The sequence below is a fragment of the Anguilla anguilla genome, chromosome 17, assembly GCF_013347855.1.
Source record: "Anguilla anguilla isolate fAngAng1 chromosome 17, fAngAng1.pri, whole genome shotgun sequence".
NCBI lineage: Eukaryota > Metazoa > Chordata > Actinopteri > Anguilliformes > Anguillidae > Anguilla > Anguilla anguilla.
This window is the reverse complement of record NC_049217.1, coordinates 20,983,269-21,009,048: the sequence shown is the minus strand read 5'-3', so window position 1 is coordinate 21,009,048 and position 25,780 is coordinate 20,983,269. Positions and strand designations below refer to the sequence as shown.

The 25,780-nt window shown below is 45.8% G+C and overlaps 1 protein-coding gene across 3 annotated transcripts in view; it reads left to right on the top strand.

The window, feature by feature from the left end:
• LOC118216977 (voltage-dependent T-type calcium channel subunit alpha-1I-like) overlaps positions 1–25,780 on the top strand; it is a 217,843-nt gene that overhangs the window by 127,868 nt on the left and 64,195 nt on the right. For all 3 annotated transcript variants that reach the window (XR_004763109.1, XM_035398673.1, XM_035398672.1), the window contains exons 5-10: positions 4,245–4,342; positions 10,691–10,850; positions 16,652–16,994; positions 17,810–17,902; positions 24,680–25,013; positions 25,304–25,692. Coding sequence is in view for 2 of the 3 variants with exons in the window: in XM_035398673.1 (XP_035254564.1) it covers positions 4,245–4,342; positions 10,691–10,850; positions 16,652–16,994; positions 17,810–17,902; positions 24,680–25,013; positions 25,304–25,692 (1,417 nt within the window). In the remaining variant the exon portion in view is untranslated. The remainder of the gene's footprint in view (positions 1–4,244; positions 4,343–10,690; positions 10,851–16,651; positions 16,995–17,809; positions 17,903–24,679; positions 25,014–25,303; positions 25,693–25,780) is intronic.

Sequence of the window (25,780 nt, the reverse complement as noted above, 5' to 3'; positions counted from 1 at the left end):
AGAGCAAAGCTGTCTTTTCCAGTGGTGCCCTGAGGATGCAACACTGTTGCAAATACACAACAATATGTTAGAATACTGCAGAAATAGAGCAAACAAGATGAAAATGGATGAATGAAAATGAAAATAGTTGGATATACTGTGGCTCCATGTTTAGGCAGGCACATGGCTAATGACTTAGACTACAGGAGCGAGATGTGGTTCAGCCTTGGACCTGGACAGTTTCGTTATAACTGCTGCGCAAGGAACCGCTGGAAACAGGAGAGAGACAGACAAAAGTAGCCAGATGGCAGTGTAGATTTGCATTCTTTTTATTTATTTTTGGCTGACTTTGCATATTTTGTTATCATACTATGTCATCTAATTTTTTTTTTTTAAGGAGAGCAGAATTTTAGCTGTATTCAGGCAGGTAGAAAGCTAGGAGGGTAACAGACTGAAAAGGGATCATGTCTGAGAAAGTGCCACGGTAGGGAAAATGGTGGCCTAATTTTCTAATTTAATAAGTGATGATCGATATAATTGCTTGACATGTGAAAGAATGTCACAATGACAGGGAATCTATAACTGTGGACACTGACCCTGGCTGGTTCATTGGCAGCAGTATTATACTTGTTCAATTCATGATTGGTCCCAGGAATTGACCACTGGCATGAAAGGACACTGCCGGATACAGAATCAGGAAGTAACTTCAAACGTGCAAGAAGGAATGGATCTCTCTCTCTCTCTCTCTGTCTCTCTCTCTCCTCTGTGTGTGTGTGTGTGTGTGTGTGTTCATTCCTACATTGCTTTTATACAATCTTTACAAATACGTATTATTATTTTTGTGGTACAAAGGTACGAATAGGCAAAATATTTCTCAGCAGTGCCCTCACTGTGTGTGGCATTTAAACTGGCCCTGTGGCATTTATCTCGCTTTTACTATTGGAGGAAAAAAGGTTGGCGGATATTTCTGTATCTGTGAGCGCAGCCGTCTGGCTTCTTGTGTGGGAGGGTCATCTGTTTTTGAGGGCAGAGATTTTCTTGCAAAGTTTGAATGCGTCTGAACTGTTTACAAACCAGATCCCAATTTAACATTGCTCGCTGTGTCACCACTCAATGTAAGTGAATGTGTTTCAGTCTTTCTTGTGTCTGTGTTCTGAGAAAGAAGCTTTTTAAAAACGTGGAATACATTTTTTATTTTTTATTTATTTAAACCGTGAGTCAATAGAACCACTGGCACACGTGTATAAAACTAGTAAACACATCCTTTAAATATGGTGTACAGACTGCCATCCTTATTATATTTTGTTTTATACACACAGTAGGAGAGGGGACAGGATTATAGATAGCGATGAGATCACAGTGCAGTCGGCTGGGAGGGAAAACCAGGAGACACGGAGATAAAGATCCTGCAAATGCTGAGAGAAATCGTAAGAAAAATTTATCGCAAAGGCAGATTTTCAGGAGCGGTGCACTGGGCAGGGGGAGCGGGGAAACGAGAGGGAACAGCTCAAAAATCTGAGAAAAATAAGCCTCCCTGCAGCCTTTAAAATATGTATGAACGGTGTGGAAGAAGTGGCGTGTCCCTCCGGATTAGAAGCCCTGGTCCTCGGCTTATTATCTGGGCACCTGAAGCTCCTTATGTAAGAGTGCTGATCAGCAGGAATGAGCAGTCGAAGCCACGACAGAGCAGACGGGCCTGCTTATTGGGCTGTGTGTGTGTGTGTGTGTCTGTGTGCGTGTGTGTGTGTGTGTGTGTGTGTGTGTGTGTGTGTCTCTCTGTGTGTGTGTACGTGTGTGTATGTGTGTGTCTCAGGCCTACCCGACCGGCCCACCTGCACCACACCCAGGGGACGTGATTAAAACAAAAGCCAGAAAAGCACAAACGCTAAATAGCTAGACAAGCGCTGTAACACACCGCCCGGTGGCGGAGCAAGGAATTTACTCGCATTTATCTATGCCATTTATTTATTTTTGCTCCATTTTTCATGACAACATTGATGCAAATCAGGTTTTCTTTGTCCCTGTCCAGAGCAGGGATTTTATCATTCAGTCCTTTTTTTTTTTTCCTACTTTGCCCTCCTTATGTATTTTTTTCCCAACTTTATTCAGACAGATGAAAAGCAGAGGGGGTTACAGATAGAGATGAGATCACAGTGCAAGAAGTGTTGTGGTCAGGAATCGAACCCCCATCTGCGCAGTGGGTGGGGGGGGGGGGTTCTGTGCAGGTCTAATCAGATTTACAGCTAACGTGACGTGCTTGACGTAATGCGATTGTCAGACGCAAATCCCTCCTGTCTCCGTGCTCCTTGCTGCAGTGGGCGAGATCGCAGGAGGAACGCCGTGGTTAACGATCGCTTCTGGCTGCAGTTCCGTCAGTCTTGTGTTCAAACATTGTGAGAAAAAAAATAAATCCGTACTATACACTCTAACGCACAGCAGACCCCATCATAATCTGACTGAGTGTTCTTACTGAGGCCAGGTGACCACAGAATTACAGGACTGGTGTTCCAATATGTCTTCGGTTGCTCAAATTGAACAGTCATCGAAAAGAAGGATGGCTTGTAAAACCCCAAATAAGCTTAGAGAGCAGACTTATTCTTACATGAACTGTTGTACTTTCTCATTATTCTCAGGAATGATCTTGGCATTCAAGAACCAGACGTGCACCTTACACGGGGTTTGCAAATTGGGCTCCACTGGTTGAAAGGACTCAAATACCTTTTTGTTAAATAAATATACATTGCTCTGTACATATATTTACATATATTTACATATATCCGTTCAGGCTACTTCATACACCTTGTGTCCTGTTTGTATAGATGTCTGCTCAGTCCTCTTAAAGCCTACATTTAGTTTAGCCTCTCAAGGAGATGTGATTTGCAGAGATGGGACAGGCCTACGGTCGCAGCTAAGAGTTCCAAATTGGGTAGAAAAACAGAGAAGCACTTTGTTCATTTGTGTATAGATTAGGAAAAATTAAGCTGAAGGAAAAGAAAGCAAAGATTAGCCTGCATGAGGCTATTTAATGATGTCCCCAGAAAAATCTGCCAAAGTGCACTGTGCCCTTTCCTTGGTGGTCTTCCAAGCAATCGATTGGTTTGTTGGTTTATTGGTTTTGTCATGCATGACTATATTGTCATTGTTATTGAAAACAGACAAAATTCTTTGGACTGAAAATGCATACTTTTGCTTGAATAAAAATCGAAGGGCATGCACCATCATTTCAGCACAATGCAGTTCATCCTCTTAAATCTTGCTTGGCTAAACAAGAAAATAGAAGCTGAAAACTTGTGCACAAGATTATGCGCGCACACATGCACACTCACACATATGTACATACGCACACACACGTAAGCACACACAGACGGCAAGAGATTTGATTGGTTCACAGGAGGTCCAGACCTAGGTGACTTGTCAGGAGAACTAATCTCATTGTAATTCTGAGCTCTATGGAGGTGATGGCCTTCCAGCATGAACATTTGTATGTTCTCTCCCACCGCTGATCTCCTCTACCGAGGAGCACAGTCTTTTTCTTTCTTATATGTGACAAGTGGAAGAATGGAAGAACGGCAAAAATGTCTCATTGTTTTCTCAAGAATGCAATAACTTTTTTTTTATTATTTAATAGCTCAGTCCAGTGAAACAAAAACTACACTCAAAAGTACACTTCATGAATTGATTTCATCTGCAAAAAGAACATGTGACAATAATGGAATGTTTAGTGAAAGAACACGCCTAATTGGGTACAGTTGTTTGGTCAATTTCAGTGTGGAGAAACAAAATGTAAAAGATGTTTCTGAGAGGATGTCTAAAGCATCACAGCTCTAAAAAAAACAAATTCTGGTCTCCTGCAGAGGATGGTTGACAATTCAGTAAATGTGCGTATGACTTTGTCTGAAAATATTGGAAAATGAGGGGAACTTGAAAAGTTCCTTGAAAAGGGAACATAAAAGAGACTTATAATGGTTCTACCGTATCATGGTTTTCCTTGAAATGACAAGAACGTAGAAGATTAAATGGCAGAGAAATTTGTGGGGTCCAGTAGCTCAAAATGTAGCAGAAGATGCAGCCAATCGGGAACATCTAAACAGCACAGTGACTGCATGAAATGAATGAAATCACTGGACCTGGCGTAATGATGTACAGTGAGAGGCCCAAGTACCGAGCCATGGAGAACACCAACAAATCAGTACCAAAGGTGTCCCGAGCCTGTCCATTTGTTTCAGGATTTCTCAGCTGTGCTGTTTTTGTCCTTCCTTCTGCAGGATGGTAGAGTATTCCCTGGATCTTCAGAACATCAACTTCTCCGCCATCAGGACAGTGCGAGTCTTGCGCCCACTCAAAGCCATCAATAGGGTTCCAAGTAAGTGAGAACTGTTCACTGTCGGAGAGCTTGCGAGTTTGGGAATGTGCACGGTACCACGGTACTGTTGAGCAATGTACTTGATTGTAAAAATTCAGCTGTGTGAATGTATTGTATGTAAAATGCAAGCTGTGTGAGTCGGTCTGGAAAGCGGTGCCATGTGCGATGTTTTGCTTACATTTGCATGTGTTTTTCCCACCAGCATTTATCAACAGCCACACAGCCTCTGTGGGCAGATAAGAAACTGTGCCTTTGTGGGCTGAATGGGCATATGTTCTTACATCTCCCAGAATGCATTGCCATTCAATAAATGTTGACATGTTTCTGTCTGATTCAGTGTTTGTATAATGATTACAGTACATTTCTTCGTCGCTTCGAGCAATGCACTGGAATTATTTTTAAAACATATTTTCATGTAAAACTCAAACTGTAATATATTGAAACTGGGTGATGAGGATTATGATGATGCGAGCATTTTACTGTTGTTTTACCTCATCCCCTCAAGCTATTGTTCTCCATCAGATTGTGTTTCATAACTTGGACACGGGATGTCAGGTAGTCATACTGTCCCAACCGGTCCTGACATCCAAATACATCCAAATCCTCCATCTTCCAACAAAACTTTCTTTCTTACTTTGGTTTCAAAAACCATGTTTGTTTCTTTCCTGTTATCCATCTATATTGAGATTCCTTAGCTTTTGCTAATGGCCTTCTGGGTAGTCGATGTATGGCTGACCCATTTCCAGCTCTGAGCACACAATATAAATCATGGCGAAGTCCAATTATATGTAGAGTACAAATAATTTTCGAAATCTTGACTGATCTCCTCTGGACTAGAATATCGGAATGAAGAACAGAAATCTCAATCTGTTTTCTGGAAAAGAAAACCACTGAGAATTTGAAAACGAACCCCGAGAAGGAGTTGTGATTCCCTGTAGAGCATAAAACATATGCTAATCTTTATGACTGCTTGTTAAATCCTACCAACATTTATATCTTTGGTCAAAATATTGAACACCCAATGACTTTTCCCAGAGCACTTATAATACATTTCAAGTACCAATTAGAGAGGAAACGATGGGTCTTCATTCATTTTTAGGACCCAGTTGAAGGTGTGCTTAACCACGAGCTGTTAAACACACACACCCCATTAGACTTAGACCGTGCATAAAATATTCAGCTGTGTTATCAGTGGCATTATTTCTTTAATTAATGAGGATTTCAATGCAATTATTCCAAGGTCTGTTCCATTCTCAAATTCATATTAATCCTCATCGTGATGAAGTGGGAAAATAATTTTCCTCTGAGTACCTACATTAATTCTTATCGTCATATTACACGTCCAAACAAAATTGCAGATACAAACACAAAAGTGCACCCCCTTATCAATATTTCACCCTTATTACAACTGTTGTGCAGCACCTCATGAATTATGAAGGGTAATTGTTTTAAGCCTTGTGCTTTTCTCCCTCTGGTTTACGCTTGCGGATAACGCTACCCAGTGCGTGCTATTATTTAATCTCCACCACTGACCTCCCAACAGAGTGGTTTCCACCAGGCATCCACGCCTCTCCCTTGCTGATTGGGCAATAAGAGTGGAGAGGGGCGGAGGAGGAGCTAAGTGGGTGGGGAGCTGCGGTAATGAAAGCAGACAGTCCTGATTGGCTGTCGGAGCCTGGCGTTTGGCGCCTGCTCCCTTAGGGCGGGAATCCCGTCAGGCCTCGTGGGCAAAGTGAGAGGAGAGGGATGTCACTGCCGAGCTGTCGCCGAGTGCCAGGATGTGCCTGTGCTAACTCGACAGCAAGCGTTCATGGGTTACGCTCTTCTGGCTTTACCGGTGGCAACACCAACAATTCCATTCACAGATCTGCATTCAGCCATCATTAAAACGATGGAAGTAATTACCGTGGTTTGAGTGACTGGGGCTATGACTAGATGGCTGTTTGTAGCCTGATATTTCTCCCGGAGAGCTGTGTAAAAGAGAGAAATGTAGAGGATGAAGTAGATAAAAGTTCAGGAGTTGATGTGATGCTAAAAAGTGAAGATTAAGGAGTGGTTAAAAATAGACTTACTTTCCCGAGCCCTCTGGACTGAGGAAGAATTAGAAGTTTGAAAAGCCTTTATTGGTTAGACATCCAGTGAAATTATAGAAGGGAAAGAGCAAACACACAGCAATGTGTTTGAGCACATTTAAGTGGCCTTCATCAGGACAAGTGATAAAATCACATGGGCAACATATATATTCTATATCTATGCAGGTGCTGTCAATCAATTGGAAAGAATATGTCATCATGAATTTCTTTGGGATAAAGACAATTTGATTTCAATAGCAAAAAGACAAGATTTTAAAAAAATGCAGTCTATGAAAATCACCATAGTGAAATGCATTCATAATATATATATAGTAAATAAAGTAAATAAAAGCTATTCTTATATAATTTAGAAATATTGAGAATTTTGGCAACATTGAAATATGTATGTATATAAAACACATTAGATGCTGTCTTATAACATCCTGAAATAGATATCATATGTATTTTAGGGGAGGGAGGGATAAATGGAGCCATAACATATTGCAATGTTGTTATTAGCTGGGGAGGTGTGCAGGGGGAGTATTCAGCAAGAGAGGGACGTATAAAAGCACCGGGGGAGAGAGAGAGAAAGAGAAGAATGTATATGTATAGAGAGAGAGAAAGAGAGGGGGGAAATGAAAGCTGGAGGAGACAGAGAGAAGCAGAAAAAGAGGAGGAGAGCCAGGGCGGAGAGGCGGTGAGCGACGGGGAGAAATGACCCTTTCATTCATCGCGCAGCCATGCAGTAGGTGTGTGGACAATAGCTGTTACCCCCCCTTAGATAGAGCACAAAGCCAGATGAAATATTTATCAGGGAGTCACAAAGGTGGAATCAATCTCTATAGCAGAACAGCAGGTACTGGAGCTCCGCTTGCTCGTTTCCCATACGCACACGGGGAGGGGTTAGAGAGAGAGAGAGAATAAGAAGAGGAAGAGGGCTCATGGGAGATGGGTATTTTGGGCAAAATGGAAAGAGAGAGAGCCTGGGGACGAAACAGATTGGGAGCAAAGAGGAAGGCTGGAAGCCCTGTATATCCAGAAGACAGGAGGGGAGGGCAAAGTTCAGAGTTCAGAGGTCGTAGCTGTGCCCTGTTGTGTTAATAAGGCCCTCCCTCCCCCCGTCTCTTTTTCTGATGCCTCCTCCTCTGTTTCTTTAGCTTTAGTTTAATAACAGTAATGAGTTACGGATACAGTATAAGAGAAGAAAACAGGACCGTCAGTGTGCTGGCCACACCCACACGATGCACCACAGCATGCACACGCCATTCACAGTCTACACTTTCATCTTATGAAACGCTGGCACCCCTACTCTCCCCCTCTCCCTCCCTCTCTCCGTCTTCCGCTGCCTTTACACAGCCGGGTAGTTTGGCTGAGAGCGTGGCCCTGTTTGCCGTGGCTGCTCCACACATTGGTGACAAATGCACTCTGTCGATCTATAGGGAGAGGTGGTCCACCTGAGGCTCCGAACTCCAGAGGGCCCCCGATGGTCTGTATAGTGCATGCACCATGGAACGGTCCAGATACAGTTTACGTGGCGGCTGACCAGCCTGCTACTGTGGTCTTACTGACCCCGTAGTCTCAGCTAGGAAGGGAAACCAGCCAGGCTGGTCGTGTGACTGGGACAATAAAGAGAGAAGTTTAATTCCTCCATCTACTTTTGGAACTTCTGAAGTGAGAGTCCGGACTTTCTCTAAACAAATTTCTGAAGGCAGTCTCCCTGGGGAGTGTCTGTGCCCTGCACTCAGGCAGATGCGTTGGTACCGTCCCGCTGTCCAGTACCCTGACTGCGGAGGTACTGACGGGGGACAACAGTCAAAACTATAGGGGTCTGGGGTGAGATGCCAGAGCAGTTCAATTTCACCCCCCACTGTGGCTCTGTCTGTTTATCTCCAAGTAACAACTTAAACTGGCCTTGTGTGTATGTGATTTTTCTAGTGCGATTCTTTCCTTCACTTGCTGTGACCTGGGCTTTGCAGTGCACACGCATCAGAAAGAAGTGATACACACCACTGGCGTGTGCTTTTAAGTGTAGTGCACCTTAGTGGTTGGACTGGATTGTGCCCTAGCTGGGGCTTACGCTAATGAACAGGAGCAATCGGGCTGTGAAGCTCATTTCACACCCACAGTATCTCAGGCAGGTGACCTCAGGGCATCTCCACAGTGCAGGGACTCACCCGGGGCAAGCACTTGTCTGTTGGAGCATATAATCTATCCCCTGTTTGTCTGTCTTTCTTTTTTTTCCTCTCTCTATCACTTTTTATTTCTTTCTCTCACTTTTTTCACTCTGACCTCATCATACCTCCTCTCTTCCTCTAACCTCTCTTTCCCTCTCTCTCTCTGTATCCATATCTTTCTCCACCTTGCTTGTTTCTGTTGTTTTTTTTATTCCTAGTCTTGCTCCCACACTCTGGGTTTTCTCTGTTATTTATGATGTGTATCATTTAACGCTGTATTGCCTTTTTACTCTATTGCTCTATCCCTCCCATCTTTTTCCTCTTACTCACTCTCTCTCTCCCCCCTCCCTCCTACCACACTCCCTTTCCCTTGTTTGCATGCTCACCCCAAGTGCAGAAACCCCCCCCTGCCCCCCCCCCATCTCTTCCACAGTTCTACAGAGGCAGTGTGCTGGGGACACACTCCTCTATGTAATCAGTGTAAATGAACACTCCTCAGTATCGCCATGCAGCGCTGGCGGTCTCTGGAGACCGGTTCTGCGAGAAAAACCGCAAACCACGTGGCAGATCCGCATCCTTACCGCTGCGACTACCCGCCATTATGTCATTACTGTCATTATGGATCTTTTGTGTTCCGCTGGCAGCCAAGCACTACTTGTTATAGAGATAGACAGACAAAGTGTGCTAAATATGAGGATGAACTGCCTATAATGCTAATAACAACAATAATGATTATGATTAGAGGCAGCCATGTTAACTTTTCCATCGGCATCTTCATCATTATCATCATCACCATCATCATCAAAATCACCATGTCGCTTAAATGCCATTACCCAGTGTAACTTCACTGTGTAACAACAACCATATCAAAAGCCTCAAAATAAATATTACATTCAAATGGCATTTCCAGAATAAATTGTATCTTTTGCTATAATGTCTTGCTTTCTAGGCAGTTTTGGTTACATTTAATGATGAATATATGAATTTTTAAGCCCACTAATGTTTGCATGCTGCTTTTTTTCCTCATAGTTATTTGGTGCTCAGAATGCAAGGCAGAGGAAGTGTCCAAATAAACTTTAATTTACCTTCTGCATATACACTTTTCAGTCCATTGCTTTTATGCATGAGATGTGTGTTGTTCTCACAACAGTAAGGTATGCAGATGCCGTGCTCTGGGGACATTAAATCTAGAGCCCATTACAACAGTTCAGCTTATGCTGGACCCCAGAGGAACATAAGCTAAATGTACACCCACTTTTCCTTTGTCGTTCTGACAGCATTGTGAGGTCATGTGTGCGGCCCGCCCACTTTTACTTAGCCTTACTGGAAGAATTCTGAGGTTGTGAGTAAGGTTAACTGGAGGTGTGAAACTGCATTTTTGCCTTTTGAAATTCAATTCCCTTGTAAATTATGCCTTCCTTGCCCAGCCAAGAACTAACCAGCTTGTAAAGCTATGCGTAAACATTTGTGAATGCCACCAAAATTAAAAAAACAACAAGTACACAGCTACAGTTATTCACTGTCACTTGGAACTTCCACCTCTTCTTGGGCAGAAGAATTGGGTTGTAGAATCCTGATTGGCTGGAATGGGATGGGTAGCGTGATGTCAGAGGTCACGGTTCTATTGTACAGTCAATGAAGAAACATAGTACGGGGGTGGTGTCGGCGAGGACGTTCTTGGTTATTTCTTTTGACCCCATAGTTCGTGGTCCTACACCCCTGAGTGTGAAAGTGGCTCACGTTAGCATACTGTACACGTAAGCAGCATAATGAACCATGGGAAGTTTAATTCCCGCTTTGGGCCCCATTCCTGTCTGAGAGAGTTCTCATGCCTTGTGGAGCACCTGTGGGGGTGAGAAGCAGAAGGTCCTCACGGAGGGAAAGAGCTGTCCAAACACCCTGTCCTTTCACTGACCCTGAATAAGTCTTTCTCACTATTTTTGCCACGAGTAGAGCATAAGGATCTTATCCTGAAAATACCCATTAGTCAGTACCACAGGATCTGGCTGTGGTGAATGGGGGTGCGGTGCAGTTCAGCTAAATTTTAATTTATACTCATCTGTGTGTGTGTGTGTGTGTGTACACCTGTGCGTGTGTGACAGGTATGCGGATCCTGGTGAACCTCCTCTTGGATACTCTCCCCATGCTGGGAAATGTCCTCCTGCTGTGCTTCTTCGTCTTCTTCATCTTCGGCATCATTGGTGTGCAGCTGTGGGCGGGGCTTCTGAGGAACCGGTGCTACCCAGAAGAAAACTTCACGTTGTGAGTATCGCTTATGTGTGCATTTGTTCGCATGCGTTCACCTGTTTGTTTTTCCTCATTTTTGTCACATCACAGGCTCCAGTTATCGAAAAATTGTAGTCAATTTCAAATATCAAATGAATCAAAATATGAAAGGAAATGCTATACAAATCGAGGGTCATCGTGTCACTTACTGTATACATTTCTACTGTATACGTTCTCTGCGGTGTGCGGTGTGAAAATAAGCGGTTGGCGACACTGTGCGTTTCGGAGGAGAACTGCGGTGGCCTACGCTCTCCAAAAGCAGCAGTGGGGTTCGCACGTGAACACAGCTGCAGCTGCAGACAGTTGACCCCCAAATTGGGATGGGAATTAGTCATGTTCAGCCCCATGTTGGGCGCCAAATTCATTTTTAAAGAAAAGAAAAAAGAAGTGCTCCCACAGACAATCTCTTGCCAAAGCTTTAATTTCTGCTGACATTTCATATCTGAGCAACGTCAGCAGAAATGCAATTTGAGATTTTTTTTTTAGCAAAGAAATTTGTATTGTTATCTGAAAATGATTAATGTTAACACTCACTAAGTGAATTTGTCACTGACATTGTAATTAAATGGAATAGAGATGTCTGACTCTAACTGTCTGGGTAATGGCCGAAGCTAAGCAAAGAAGACTGCTGCTCTGCAGGGTGGAACTGCCTGTTTTATTGGTGGCGGTGGCTGTGTGTGTGTGTCTGTGTGTGTGAGCGTGTGTGTACACGTGTGTGTGTGTGTGTGTGCACATGTGTGCATGTGCATATTTGTATGTGTTTGTGTGTGTGTGTGCGCCTGCGTGTGCGTGTGTGTGTGTGTGCACATGTGTGTGCATGTGCACGTTTGCGTGTGTGTGTGTGAGAGGGAGGGAGAATGAGATGGGGAGCGAAAGAGAAAGATGGAGCGGAACTGCAAGAACTGCAAGCTCAATCATTTATGAAGCATCCACTGACCACCAGGGTCTCATACCTCTAGGTGTGATTGTCCTTTTGTGTGCCTTCACTAGTGAGTATGTGCGGCAGCTGTGTCTCACAGGCACACATAGGGCTTCCATGGCCCCCCTCGGACATGCACACGTGTCAGTGTGCACACCGTCCTTCACTGACTCTGCTTTACTTATTCCGATTGCTCAGAACCCGTGATTCAGTGCTCAGAACAGCCGTGCTGTTGTGTTATCGGTCCATGATGCATTTCTTTTGCACCCTTGTGCAAGCGCACGCCTCCCGTGTTGACCTGTTATTCATTTGTACGGACGGTGTGTACTTTAAGTGAATCAGTTCGCGAGACCTTTGCTCAAGGGCTCCGCCGCAACTGAAATCTACAAATGGCGAGGCCAGCCCCTTAACCAAAGAGACGACTGTCCCTGTGTTCCCTCTGATTGAACGTCTTTGTCTGAGGCCTCTCAGCGTCGCTTTGGCCCGGATTCAGGAAACGTTGTCCCAGTCTGGCTCGCAGTTAAACGCAGGGCATTCAGGCCCACTTCGGTGAGTTCAGGCACTACCGTAATTAACTCACCAGATTGTGTTTGTGAAAGGAAAAAAAGTAACTCTTGTGCTTTTTTTGGAGGTTCAAAATTAAGGACAAATTGCTAATTGCATCTGGGCCTTTGTCTGAGGACTGTGGATGTTCTCACACTGCCAGCGCTGTTCTTTCTGCAGCTGTAGGACTGTCTCTTGGACATGAAGGGTGTATGTTTGACCTGCAGTGCCTTGGGAATCTCAGCGGCATTACATGGCTCAGTGCATTGAAGAGGGAAAGGGGGGGGGGGGGGATACCACTATTCAGCAGCATTCTCTGAACCCCCAATTTGGCTCACCAGCCCTTGGGCAGAATTTTCTCCCTCCTGTTTTTTTTTTTGACGTTTGCCCTTGTCCACTAGGTTTTTATTTTCGCCGGGCTCTCAGACATGGCCGGGTTTTTTCGTTCCCCCCCCACACCCACTCCGCTCTGTGGGCGCACTCCCCTCGCCTGTCAATCAGCTCCTGGTGCTTCGGATTTTTTTTCCTTTCTTTTTTCCTTTCTTTTTTTTTGAGTTTTCTTGAAAAAGCAGTTTTTCCACCTAGCGGGGTTTTTTTTTTCCCCCGTGTGTTTCTTTTCTTATCACGTCAGTCGGGCCGAGAGCGTGGTGGAAACCACATCAGGCGTCAGTCACCGCCCGGCCCTGGGCGTGTTCGATGGCTGACGAACGCTTCCCTTCCCCCCTAAATCCTGCGCGTTCACTCTCAGCCTCGCTCTCCCTGTCAGCACCTAAACCGTCCCGTGTTTGTTTTCTGTTTTTTCATGCTTCTTTTTTTTATTTTAGATTCTTTGAATTAACTCAATGCTTCTGTCATTGTTTTTAGATTTTCCTTTCTAGAGTTCATCCCAGGTTGCTCTCTACGTTTTAGATCCTGGTTTTATTTCAATGGAAACGGCAACTTTTTTGCAGGGCTCTCGGATGTTGAAGGTACGCTGATGCATTAATCCCTGCCTCAGCATTTTCAACACGAGCGCATTACGTTTTTATCAATATCTCAGGTACGAATTATCAATATTTATACCTGTCCCCAGTGTACGGGGGTAGGTGTCACCACTGTAATTTTGCCAGATTAATGATCACTTGATGCGAGCCAGATAAGAACATGATTACTCTATGGTGGTGTGTGCATCGCTGCTCAAGGGCAAAGATAATCATCCCCCGTATCAGTGGCAGTAAACACATCTCTAATGAGCAGAGCAGGCAGGAGCATCTTGTGTCATACTCAGCCTGATTGGGCGCAGTATTAGACTTATGCTAATGACATTAAGAGCTTATTAGCACTCGCTCTAAACCGTCTGGCACCTTGCCCCAAAGCTATAAAGAAGCCTCTAAAATTTCCTCCTTTATTGCATGGGATTCTTTCTTTATTTTCAATGACCAAGAGTCACTGTGATCGGTGGTCAAGAACAGAAGAACATATGTTACACTTTCTTAACTCTTAAGAAGAAGACGTGGATATTTTAGTTTCCGATTAAGGCAGAGGATGGAGGTGTGTATGTGTGTGTGTGTGTGTGCGTGCGTGCGTGCATGCGTGTGTGTGTGTGTGTGTGTGTTTCTCGCAGTCAGTCAACCTTTCTGGTTGCGAGTTGGGCAGCTAGCCGAGAGAGAGAGCGAGTGAGAGAGAGAGAGAGAGAGAGAGAGAGAGAGCGAGTGAGAGAGAGAGAGAGCGAGTGAGAGAGAGAGAGAGCGAGTGAGAGAGATGGATAAACAGTGAGTCTGATCCCTCCTGGGTCTGCGCAGTAAAGGTTCGGGTGATAGATGGGGTGATTTCAGTCTGGCAAAATGTAGAGATTAAGAGACAGTTTGCCCTCATTTGCTGGGTGAAAGAGAGATGTTCTGCTCTCGCCAGAGACAGCCTCTTCAGTCTCAAATAAGGAACAGAGGATGCTGCTGAGGAATCACTGCCATACCGCGGCTTTCAATCAAACCACTCACGCATCAGTACAATAAAGGACAATAAAGGACCGGTCTGTTAACTGAGAACTATTCTAATTTACAAATGTAATACCTCTGTGCATCCATAATTATATTTAGTTTCAGGGAGCTCTCTTGAAAAATAAATACATAAAGAAATGTTGTTTTGATTAAATTACCTGGTGTGTACTTTTTAGAGTGGCAGTAGATTTTTTTTGGACCATTTTAGCAAAAGGAGTGCGTTGTTCTCTCTCAGTAATGTGATTGTTGCAGTTTTAATCTCAACAGGCTCAAACCTTTGAAATGACCTGTCCCATTCCCACCTCACGTACTGAGGTTTTTTTAATATTTCTTAAACTACAGTTCAGAACATTTAAATTCTGCAACTTAAGGACGGACACCAGCTCATATGCATAGTGCCCTTGTAGGTTAAATACCAGAGGGACATTCAGAAACCTGCTGCAAGGTCATTCGAGGCACGTATGCTTGTCCTGGCATTGGGAGATTTAAAGGATATGTTCACTGGAACTGGTCCTCTGCGGTGGAGTAAGTCGAGTGGCTTGCATGCCGCCCGGAGGGGAGAGACGTGTTGTGATCCCTCTGTTGAATCTGATTACGAAATCTGCGCATTGGAGGGAAGACAGTGCAGTTAATGTGCTATGATGTCGATGTAAGGGTGCAAATTCCGTTTGATGCTGCGGGAGGGTTGTCCCACAGTGGATCTGTGATTGGCTAGTGGATCTAGCACTGGCCAATCATGGCAGTCGATGCCAGGAAATAGCCTGGATCCATCCAACGCTTGCCATTGAAATAAATGCAATAATTTTCAATGATAAATAAGTTAATTACTCAAGCTGTTCCTTTCTTCTTCTCAAACAGTTCAGCAAGTTCATTTTGGTAATTGATGAACCCGTTGAACTGCATTTGTGGAGATAATAGCAAAACTTGCCCATAATTTTGAGTCAGGGTAAAGGTGGAATGTTGAATCTGGTTTGTTACTGGGAAAAACAGGTGAGAAATAGTCTCAATTTAGGGGAAATGTTAATGCTGCTCCAAAGGAGTGTAGGTCAGTACCTGTGAGAGCCACTTGCTGTTTATTGATTCCAATTTAAATGCATTTCATTTTAGAAAAGTTGGATTTTACTTTTTTTTTCAAACTACCTAGTCTTAAAACCTACCTGCACACATAGAAGTTGTATTCCTACCATAATGAAATATTGCTTATTGGATTATACTGTATAACTACCCCAGAAACACAACGTCACCACAGCCGTCAAATCAAAGGGGAGGTGAATTCATTCAGAACTGTGATGGCCATCTCTCTCTCCTCTATCTCTGTCTCTTATTCACTGCCCCCTCCTACGCCACACAAATTTTTTTTTTTAAATGGGCGACATGGCAAGAGGTGTGGTGCAGTCCATAGGGCACCTCTCTCTTGAGCCATATGCCACCCCCCCCCGCCCCCCTCCCCCCCATGCAGGCAGAGGTTCAATAACCCACCACGGCACCTTCTGCACTGCGGTCCCTTCTCTGTGTGTTACCCTCTCTGCTTTCTCCCCGTCTGAACAAAGCAAAGAAAATGAAAGGAGGGCAGACTCCCCTTTAAAAAGAAAAGATAAGATGACACACGGAAGAGCAGTGAAAGGAGTAAAACTGCGCCTGCTTGTTTGTCCGGCTCCTATTGCAAAATAAGACCTGACCGTGATCCTCACAGAAACAGAGTCCTAAAGCTGCGGCGATGAAGCGAGGTGTCAGATATAATTGGGAAGATGGGCGCGAGCTTCACACACTTTTCACCCGCGACGTGTTTTTGTTCCCTCCTCCTCCTCTTAGTTTCCTTCATCTTCTGTTTTTCGCCTCTCTCGCACTCTCCTCGAGTTTTGGCTAACCTGTGTGGCTCTCTTTCCCTCTCTCTCTCTCTCTCTCTCTCTCTCTCTCCATCTCTCTGTCTCCCTTTCTCTCTCCCTTTCCCTCAGCCAGCTTCTCACATAGTCTCTCTCGTCCAACCCCTCAATTACGCGCAGCTCTGCTGGTGTTCAGCTCCCCGAAGTCCAAACGCGGAACACTGACTTGTCAAATCAGGATATGTCATATTCATAACAACCTGCTATCTCGCTGAAATTCTCTCAATCTATCTGTCTTTTTCTCTCACGCTCTGTCACTCCCAGTTCAATTCAACTCAATCTATATGCTTTATTAGCATGACATATTTAACCATTCATATTGCCGAAGCTTATGTATTTGTCATAAGATCTGTCCTGCCGTGAGAGTTAAAATGACAGCTGTAAAAAAAAAAAATTTATGATGAGAAACAATAAAAAAATGGAATATAATGATAAATAATTTCCTTCTTTCTCCAGGTCCACGGGCGTCTCTCTCCCGGCTCAGTACTACCAGCCCGAGGAAGATGACGCGCGGCCCTTCATCTGCTCCCTGGCTTCCGACAACGGGATCATGTCGTGCCGGGACGTCCCGGCGCGGAGGGAGGGCGGGCGGGAGTGCTGCCTGAACAAGGACGACTTCCTGCACCGGCAGGCGCTGGGCCTGAGCCCTGAGCCGCTGGTCAACGGCAGCCTGAGCGCGGCGGGACTCTGCATCAACTGGAACCAGTACTACACCCGCTGCTACACCGGCGACAGAAACCCGCACAAGGGCGCCATCAACTTCGACAACATCGGCTACGCCTGGATCGTCATCTTCCAGGTGCGGCGTCCACAGGGGGCCGCCTCGCCCGTCCGGGTCCGGGTCAGGGCCCATTGGTCCGTTCCTGTGGAGAGGGGTTAGGGGGGGGAGGGAGGGTGTTTGATGTGGCAAATTATCTGGGGGGTATGGCTCAGAGAAAAATCTATTGCTTCTCCCACTTCCTCTGCTTTCCCTCTACCTCTCATTCTCTCACTCGCTCGCTTGCTCTCTCTCTCTCACTCTGTCCCCCCCTTGCGTTCTTTCTCTCTCACTCTGTCCCTCCCCCCCCCCTTACATTCTCTCTCTCTCACTCTGTCTCTCTCATACACGCATTCGCTCCCCCTGAGCGGGCTCTGAATTACTGTTGCGTGAGCGAGTGAATTCAGGATTGTCTTTGAATGGCTTTCCATGAGAAAGATTGGCAGTTTTAAGAGAGCGTGTGCACGGTCCATAAGAAATGCTAATGAGGCGGAGGTGCTCAAACCGCTGTGTCCTGAAATTATGGCGCGCATCGTTTCCCGCTCCATCTCTGGTGCCGTCAGCCCCCCCACAGGGCGCCCCAGCGAGAATCTGAGGTGTACACAGCGAAACCTCCAGCTTAAAATCAACTCTGAGGGAGTACTTTTAACTCTGACAGAGTACATTTGGTCCTTATTGGACCCTATATGTAAACTACTGTATGTTAGAGTTCATTTAACACTGTTTTTTTAAGAGTGGTGATGTGGCCAGCTCTTAAACAACAGTGGGGAGGAGAAGTGAAACAGGCTCCTCTCCAATTCCTTGTTGACTAAAGTGTGTGTGTGTGTATGTGTGTGTGTGTGTGTGTCCACACCTAGGTGATCACACTGGAGGGCTGGGTGGAGATCATGTACTACGTGATGGATGCCCACTCCTTCTACAGCTTCATCTACTTCATCTTCCTCATCATCGTAAGTGACCCCGCTTGGGCCGAATGGCTCTCCGTCAGGGTGCCGCGCGGCTCCTCAGTGCCAGGTTCTGACTCTCTGACTGCTGATTGGTCGGGTGGCCTCTCTCTGTCACAGGGTTTTGTGGGGTCTCGGAGGTGGTCATTCAGGGTCACAGACCTGTCTTTCTCCTTTAGCATCAACAGCCTTGTGGACGAGGACTAGACTGCGTGTCAGACTCTGTTCTACCCGTTTAATGTACAGACCCAGAGGGGTGACGCTGCCTCTGCAATGGACAGTCCTACTGCGCTACCTTATGACAGGCTGTGGCATGTGTCACAACCACGGCTAAACCTAAACTCAGTCAACATTCGTCCTTATTTATGACTTTTTTGTTTGTTTTTTTTTTTTTTTTTGGTTTTTTTTTGGGCGCCCTATTTTATTTTCCTGCTTCGTAAGTTTTCTTATTGCTGAACAACACAACAACACTATCATTCTTTTGTTCATTAAGTTCAATGGTTGTTGGAGTCCAGGCTCCTGTCTTTGCAACTTTAAGATTCTGTGGATTGAGTTGAATATCCACTCAGGATCCATTGGACTAATCATTTATAGGCTGAAGTGGGTGAGCAGGCAGGTGGAAGGCAGTCCCAAAAACCTGTACCCTCTGAGTCTCTCTGCCTTGGACCAGATAATGGATCTGTTAGATTTTGCCTGAGAAGCAGATTTAATGTTTACAGATAGACAAGATCAATTTGTCAGTGAGGAGCTCTGTTCATAAAATCAATAGCTTGGCACTGTAAAACAAATTAATTCTGGCCTGCATGCGTAAATCTTGGTTCTGGCTTCCCCTGTTCATTTTTTAACGTTTTTGAGGCGTCTGAGAGTTTGTGAGATGCTGGAACATTCTGGAGTTATGCGGTAGAGAGCCTCACCCTTTGCCAGACCCCGTATGGCCGGTGTCTCAGACTTCACCGCGCCAAATCTGTACACTTGAGGCCGTATCTGGACACCCCCCTGTGACCAGACACCCCATCTGCGACTAATGACAGGTCCTGATCCCTGGTAGACGCCCGTGTGAGAGAAATTACTGTTTAATTAGAGCTGCTACACAAGGGGCCCCCCACCGCGAACACGGTGTGTTCCATCGCTGCATAGCAGGGGGCCCCGGGGCCGAGTGCTTGAGATGTTCTGACCTGGCTCCACCATGTGATCTCCAGCCCGAGCTCTCTGATCAGTCATTCAAACAGCTCCTCCAGGATCAGAAGGCGCGTTAATCACTCACAGATTCTCAAAGGCTTCCTTGCCGATCGGCAGGCCTTGTAATTGCTCACAGATACAAATACCTCGTGTATCCGTAGGCCTTTTAATCGCTCGCTGATTCGAACACCGTATGTTTCGGCAGGCCTTGCAATCGCACCAGATTCAAAGGCTGTTGATCAGCGGGGACTGTGTCAGCAGGATCACACACACACACACAGATTATAATTAGTCCTCTCACGGGAGCCGCTGAGAGTTTGACTGGCGCAGATTGTTTTGGATTAAAGCTGTCTATCTGGGCTTTACCGATTTGGGAGGAATGAGGCGGTGGAGAGATCTGTGTTTGTCGTGGCACGCCTTGCTGTTTTCCGTCCCAGCGAGTTAATCCAATAACCACATCCACGTATTTAAACAAATGATTCCGAACAGTCACGTGAATGTCCTATAGACAAAAACGGTTTTATGCGCTGTCCCGAATCTGACTCAATATAATTACATTACATTTATTTATTTGGCAGATGCTTTTATCCAAAGCGACGTACAAAAAGTGCATTTCATGGTCATGGACAATTACAAAACACAGGTTTGATAAGGTAAAATACTTATTTTGTACAGCTATTTCTAGCCAAGAACACAGTTTAGTTCACACAGTGAACACTATTCTGACCTAACCTCTGCAAAGCCAACCAGGCAGAAGAACAAGCTACAGTATTAGGATAAATACCAATTTCCAAAAAGTGCTGGGGTGGGGGAACATATAACGAGTGTCATGAAAAAGGGGGGGGGGGATTTAGAGTGAAATATACAGAGTGATGGTAGTTAGTCCAGGTATAGTCTGAAGAGATGAGTCTTCAGACCACGGCGGAAGATGGGTAGTGAGGGAGAGGTTCGAAGAGGGACAGGGAGTTTGTTCCACCACTGGGGAGCTAGGGTGGAGAAGCTCTGTGATCCCTTTGCTCTGGTGGGAGGGGGTACAAGGCGCCCTGCTGCTGCAGAGCGGAGTGGTTGAGAAGACGTATAGGATCAAATCATGTCCTGCAAGTAGATGGGGGCTGTCCTGTTGACTGCAGTGTAGGCGAGGGTCAGGGCTTTGATCCTGGCAGCGACCGGTAGCCAGTGTAGTGTTTGCAGCAGAGGAGTGACGTGGGAGAATTTGGGAAGGTTGTAGATGAGTCGAGCAGCGGCATTTCGAATCATCTGTAGTGGCTGTATGGCACAAGCTGGTATTTTGTAGTTGATCGTGTCGAATGCTGCAGACAGGTCAAGAAGGATTAGGACAGAGGAGAGGCGTGAGGCTCTTGCAATGGTGAGTGCCTCCGTTACAGCCAGGAGCGCAGTCTCTGTTGAGTGCCCGGATCGGAAGCCAGACTGGTGAGGGTCTAGCAGGTTGTTCTGATGGAGAAAAGAGGTTAGCTGTTTAAGCACTGCTCACTCAAGGGTTTTGGACAGAAAGGGTAGAAGCGATATGGGTCGATAATTCATTACATCAGAGGGGTCTGAGGTGGGTTTCTTGAGGAGTGGGGTAATGCGAGCCATCTTAAAATCAGAGGGAACATGATCAGAGGCAAGAGAGGAATTAACAATGGAGGACAGATAAGGAAGGATCTCGCTGGAAATGGATTGGAGGACTGTAGATGGGATGGGGTCAAGTGGACAGGTGGTTGCACGATGAGAAGTGATGAGTTGCAGTACATCGAAGTCCTCTAGCTTCTCAAAGGAGGTCAGTGTAACTATGGGTTTGTCCCGGGGGTTTGGGGAGCTCACTGGATGGGCAAAGGAGTTCCGGATTGTAGCCACCTTTCCTTCAAAGGCAGCCAGAAAGTCATCTGCAGAAAGGGAATAGGGAGATGGGGGTGGAGGAGGAATGAGGAGGGAAGAGAAGGTGGAGAATTGTTTGCGTGGGTTAGAGACACATGCACTGATCTGTGCCTGTAATCCGGGGTGGGGCGGGGGGTTTGGGGGGGTTGGGCTTCTCCCCTGCTGCAGGAGCTGGAAGTGTCCCCAAATCCGATTTTCTCAGCTCCTTTCAGAATGTTTAAACAATGGAAAATCTAATCCCCACATAATCTACTCCACTGGGGATAAGCCCCCCCTCCCCTCGCTCCTCCCGGTTCTTACCTCTCCCTGCACCTGTGGGAATGTCTTCACCTGCTGCGTCTTTCCGCCACATTCCCGCCACTCCCTTGGCAGTATCCGGTAGCCTGGCAACCAAATCGGAACACAACCGCCTAAACGAAGCTTTGGTGCTGTCGCTTGTTCGCTAGGACTCCCCACTCGCCCTCCTCCATTACAAATGAACCTGAGATTACATTCTGCTTTGGCCTCTCTCAACTGATTCCAAATTAGGTCTGGGACACCAGGGCCGTGCAGAGGCCTTTTGAGGGGTAGGTGCTCAAAGTGGGAAAGGGGCACACCAACCTAGAAAACCAGTTTTACGACACCCAGTTATTGTACAGAATATATTTCACCAAAATGAATGAATGAAAATTAATGACAGCAACAATATTAATCCAAATATTAATTTTATTAATTTCATCAATGAAATTAATGTGGCACAGCAGGCATTTGGGGCAAAAGGAGCTGGTCCTCAGCCACCCAGAACCCCACCCCCCCAACACCTGCCTGTAGGACACCATAGTCAGCTATTGTTACCGTCAATTTTTAAAGCTTTGGTTTAACTGTAAAAATACTGATCTTATGATTGCTAAGACTTAATTACTGTTTTTTATTATCCTGAACCAATTAGCTTAATGTCGTAATCATTGTGCACGGTGGCATAATGTTTGCAAATTTTGGCATTGGCATGTTCAGACATGCTCAGAGCTGTTTCTCAAGTCATTGATTTTTTTTCTGGCTTTAAATTCAATTATTGACAAAAGGCAAATAAACACATCATCTCAAAGTCTCTCTCTAACCCACATCGCATTTAACATTCACTAAATATTATCCCAAAAAATATCAAAATCTGATCTCCAACAGGGGAAAAAGAAAAAAAAAATAGATAATGTATGTGTTTTTCTCACTGAAATAATCACAGTCAGTAACATTTGATCTCCTGTCTGTGTGAACTCCATCCGCTCTGATTAGGCACAAGTTGTGGCTTGGAATCACAAATCAGTTGAGCTGGAATACTTCTGGCTGGCATTAAATCAAAGCTCTGATCCAGATGCTGATCAGAAATTAGCCAGACAACCCAGATGGCAGCTTCTTTCACTTTTTCGAAGGTGCCCCCCCCCCCCCCCAAAAAAAAAAACAGAGCTGAACCAGTCAGCTCTGCTTCCCTGATTCAACAAAAATGTATTTTCCCCATATATGGCAAACCAATATATGTGCCATGTATTGTAATTTGTTTTTAATTGATTGAAAATATGTTTCAATATATTGCAAAATAAGCCAGTTATTGCCACTTTAGTCTCAATTGGATGTATCTAAATATAACCGAGAGAATGTATCATTGAGCAAAAACTGCCGTATGTTGGTATAGTGAAAATGCCTCCATATATTTAAATGTATTATTCATGTATTATTTATAATACATGTATAAGGGGCTTTGTTAAAGATTCATACGGTGAGTACTGGTGTTTGGCAGCTGAGTGGAGGTTGAGGTCTGGGGCTGTAATCCTTCCTGCCCATAGATCTGATATCAGGTAAGAGGTGACACTTCAGGGACACAAAAGGAGGTTTGGATGGGGGGTTATGAGTTGGAGCCGGTGTGCTCCTTTAAAATGGTATTACTGGTATGGTATTACAACTCTGCTGCTGAGATACATGTGCTGTGTGTGTGTGTGTATGTGTTTGTGTGTGCGTGCATGTCTGTGTGTGTATGTGTGTATGTGTGCGTGTGCATGTGTGCACATGGGTGCATGTGTGTGCCTGGGTGTGTCTGTGTGTGCATGTGTGTGTGCATGTATGTGTGTGTGTGCCTGGGTGTGTCTGTGTGTGCATGTATGTGTTTGTGTGCCTGGGTGTGTCTGTGTGTGCATGTGTGTGTGCATGTATGTGTGTGTGTGCGTAAACATGCATGGGAGGGCCTTGAGTGTTCTGAACCCCCCAATGCATCCCAGTGAGGGTACAGTATGCATAACAGTAATCTGTAAAAAAAAAAAATGAATTGTCAAACAGGACTATTGATCTTGGAAGCTTCCCCAGTCCAATCTCTGCAGTTTCCAGCGGACCTGGGGAGAGTTATTGCTCCAGATGGGAGAGGTCGAGCAATGAACTATATTATGGTGGCAAATGTACAGAATATTCAACAGAAATAAGGACATTTCCCACATGCTTAAGCAACCAGAACATGACGGTGACACTGAAATCTCTGAACTCCTTTAAGTGATGGCTTTCCTTTCTAAAGTCAAAACCGCGATCCACCATTAGCACCCAGTCAGCGATGAGCGATAAGCTTATGCACCCCTGTCTCCTCGAATTTAATGGAGTGTAATTGGTGTGTGACTCAGAGCTCCAGAATGTAATATGGCGAAAAAGCACTGAGGAGAAACTGAGGAGCCGAGATTAAACACTTTTCCCAAGTGAGAAAAAAAAATGTGTCCAGTCATCCGGAGCTATGGTACATTGAACATTTGCCCTTACAAATCTGACTTGAGTAAGAGTTAATGTTTTTCTTCACAAACGTTGTTTGGCGGGGTAATTATTTGTGATAGCTGAACTCACTCATTTCCTGACAAATGTTTTTCTAACGATTGTGAGTTTGGGCAGAATGGTGGACCATACAATGCTCTGAGTCAGTATTTTTTTTAAATGCCAGTTCTGTGGAGATCATAAAATATGCAGGGATGCCTTTATTTCAATTTTGACTTTATTAGGAACACAGCACAGCCTGTCCAAGCACGGAAGAGCATAGCCTGGCTTTGTGTCACTGTTTGGTTTGACTTTGTTTTCCACATCCGTAGAGATGAAATTGACATAGCTGGCACTCTGTGGAAGGCTAGTGTAATTACATTGCAATTACAGTGTACCTAATGTGTAACAACTACTCGACTCCATTAAATCTTTACAGAACTTAAATTGTGACACAACTTTGCATTTATATCTTAGCATATCTGAAAAAAATACACAATCCTGGTATGGTAACCCTGTAAGCAGACATTCAAAATTTTTACAGCTTATCCAAAATCCAACCTCAAAGTCAAACCTCAAAATCAACCCAAACCAACTGTTTTTATAGTCCTTTAAAGTATGAAACAGCTTTACCACAGACTGCTGAAGCAGGAGCGGGCACTGTCCAATCATAGTGAGGCGTCATTGCCAAAAAATTCTGTGAAGAAAAGAACAACATAGATTTACTAGTGACATGCATGAAATTACACGACATATAAACTGTAAAGAATGCGTTTAAAAATCAGTTTTGTCCAGTGGAGGGTCCTTTCTCCTGTCACCCTTTATTTGGTTACGGCCTGCTGTCCAGTGAAAAATCCGTTAGATTCAAAGTGCGGCCTTGCTGCCAAACAGAATCTAGGTGGTAACCTCACAGTCCTACCCCCCTTTCCCTCCCCCCCCCCCCCCCCCGCCTTTGTGTCACCCAATCAGATCGGCTCCTTCTTCATGATCAACCTGTGCCTGGTGGTGATCGCCTCGCAGTTCTCGGAGACCAAGCAGCGGGAGCACCAGCTGATGCAGGAGCAGCGGGCGCAGTGCCTGTCCTCCAGCACGCTGGCCAGCATGATCGAGCCGGGCGACTGCTACGAGGAGATCTTCCAGTACGTGTGCCACGTGCTCCGCAAGGCCCGCCGCCGGTCCGCCGCCCTCTACAACACGCTGCGGGGGCGGCCCGCCCCGCCGGGGGGCGGCAGGGGGAGGGCCGGCCGGCCGGGGGGCGGAGCCGGCGCCAAGGGAGGGGACTGGCACCGCCGCCACAGGCACCGTGAGTGGACCCCACCCGTTACTGTGCGTGTGTGTTTCAACATGTGTGTGTGTGTGTTTCAGTGTGCGTGTGTGTGTGTGTGTGTGTGTGTGTGTGTTTCAGTGTGCGTGTGTGTGTGTGTGTGTGTGTGTGTGTGTGTGTGTGTTTCAGCATGCATTTCTACTGCACACTCTATGCTGGTGCCAGTAGACTCAGGAATAACTGCGATATGGTATATCTCTATAGTGTGTATCATTCAATATTTATGAGATTTATAATCTCTCTCTCTTGCTCTCACTTTGCTCTTTTAGGGTCTCACTGTCCGTATCACCACGGGCAGGATCACATCCCTCACCCCCCGGACACCACAGTGGCCCTCTCTGTCACCCCAAACCCCGAGGACTGCCCTCACTGCACGGGGGCCCCGTCGCTCACGGGGAGCCCGGCCAAGCAGGACGCGGAGGGCGGGGCCGTGGAGGAGATGGACTGCGAGAGCAACCACCTGGAGGAGCGGAGCGGGGAGGAGGCGGGGAGCGAGGCGGGGAGGAGGAGGCGGTCCTGCGTGGCCCGGTTTCAGGCCGTCTGGAACGGGATGAGGGCCAAACTCCTGAGCATCGTGGAGAGCAAGTACTTCAACAGGGGGATCATGATCGCCATCCTCGTCAACACCATCAGCATGGGCATCGAGCACCACGACCAGGTACTGCCACCGGCCCGCCGTGTATCGCAGCCGGGGTCCGGCCTCTTTCCAGGCCAGTCATTTCAGGAAAGGAACTGAAGTGTAGGGC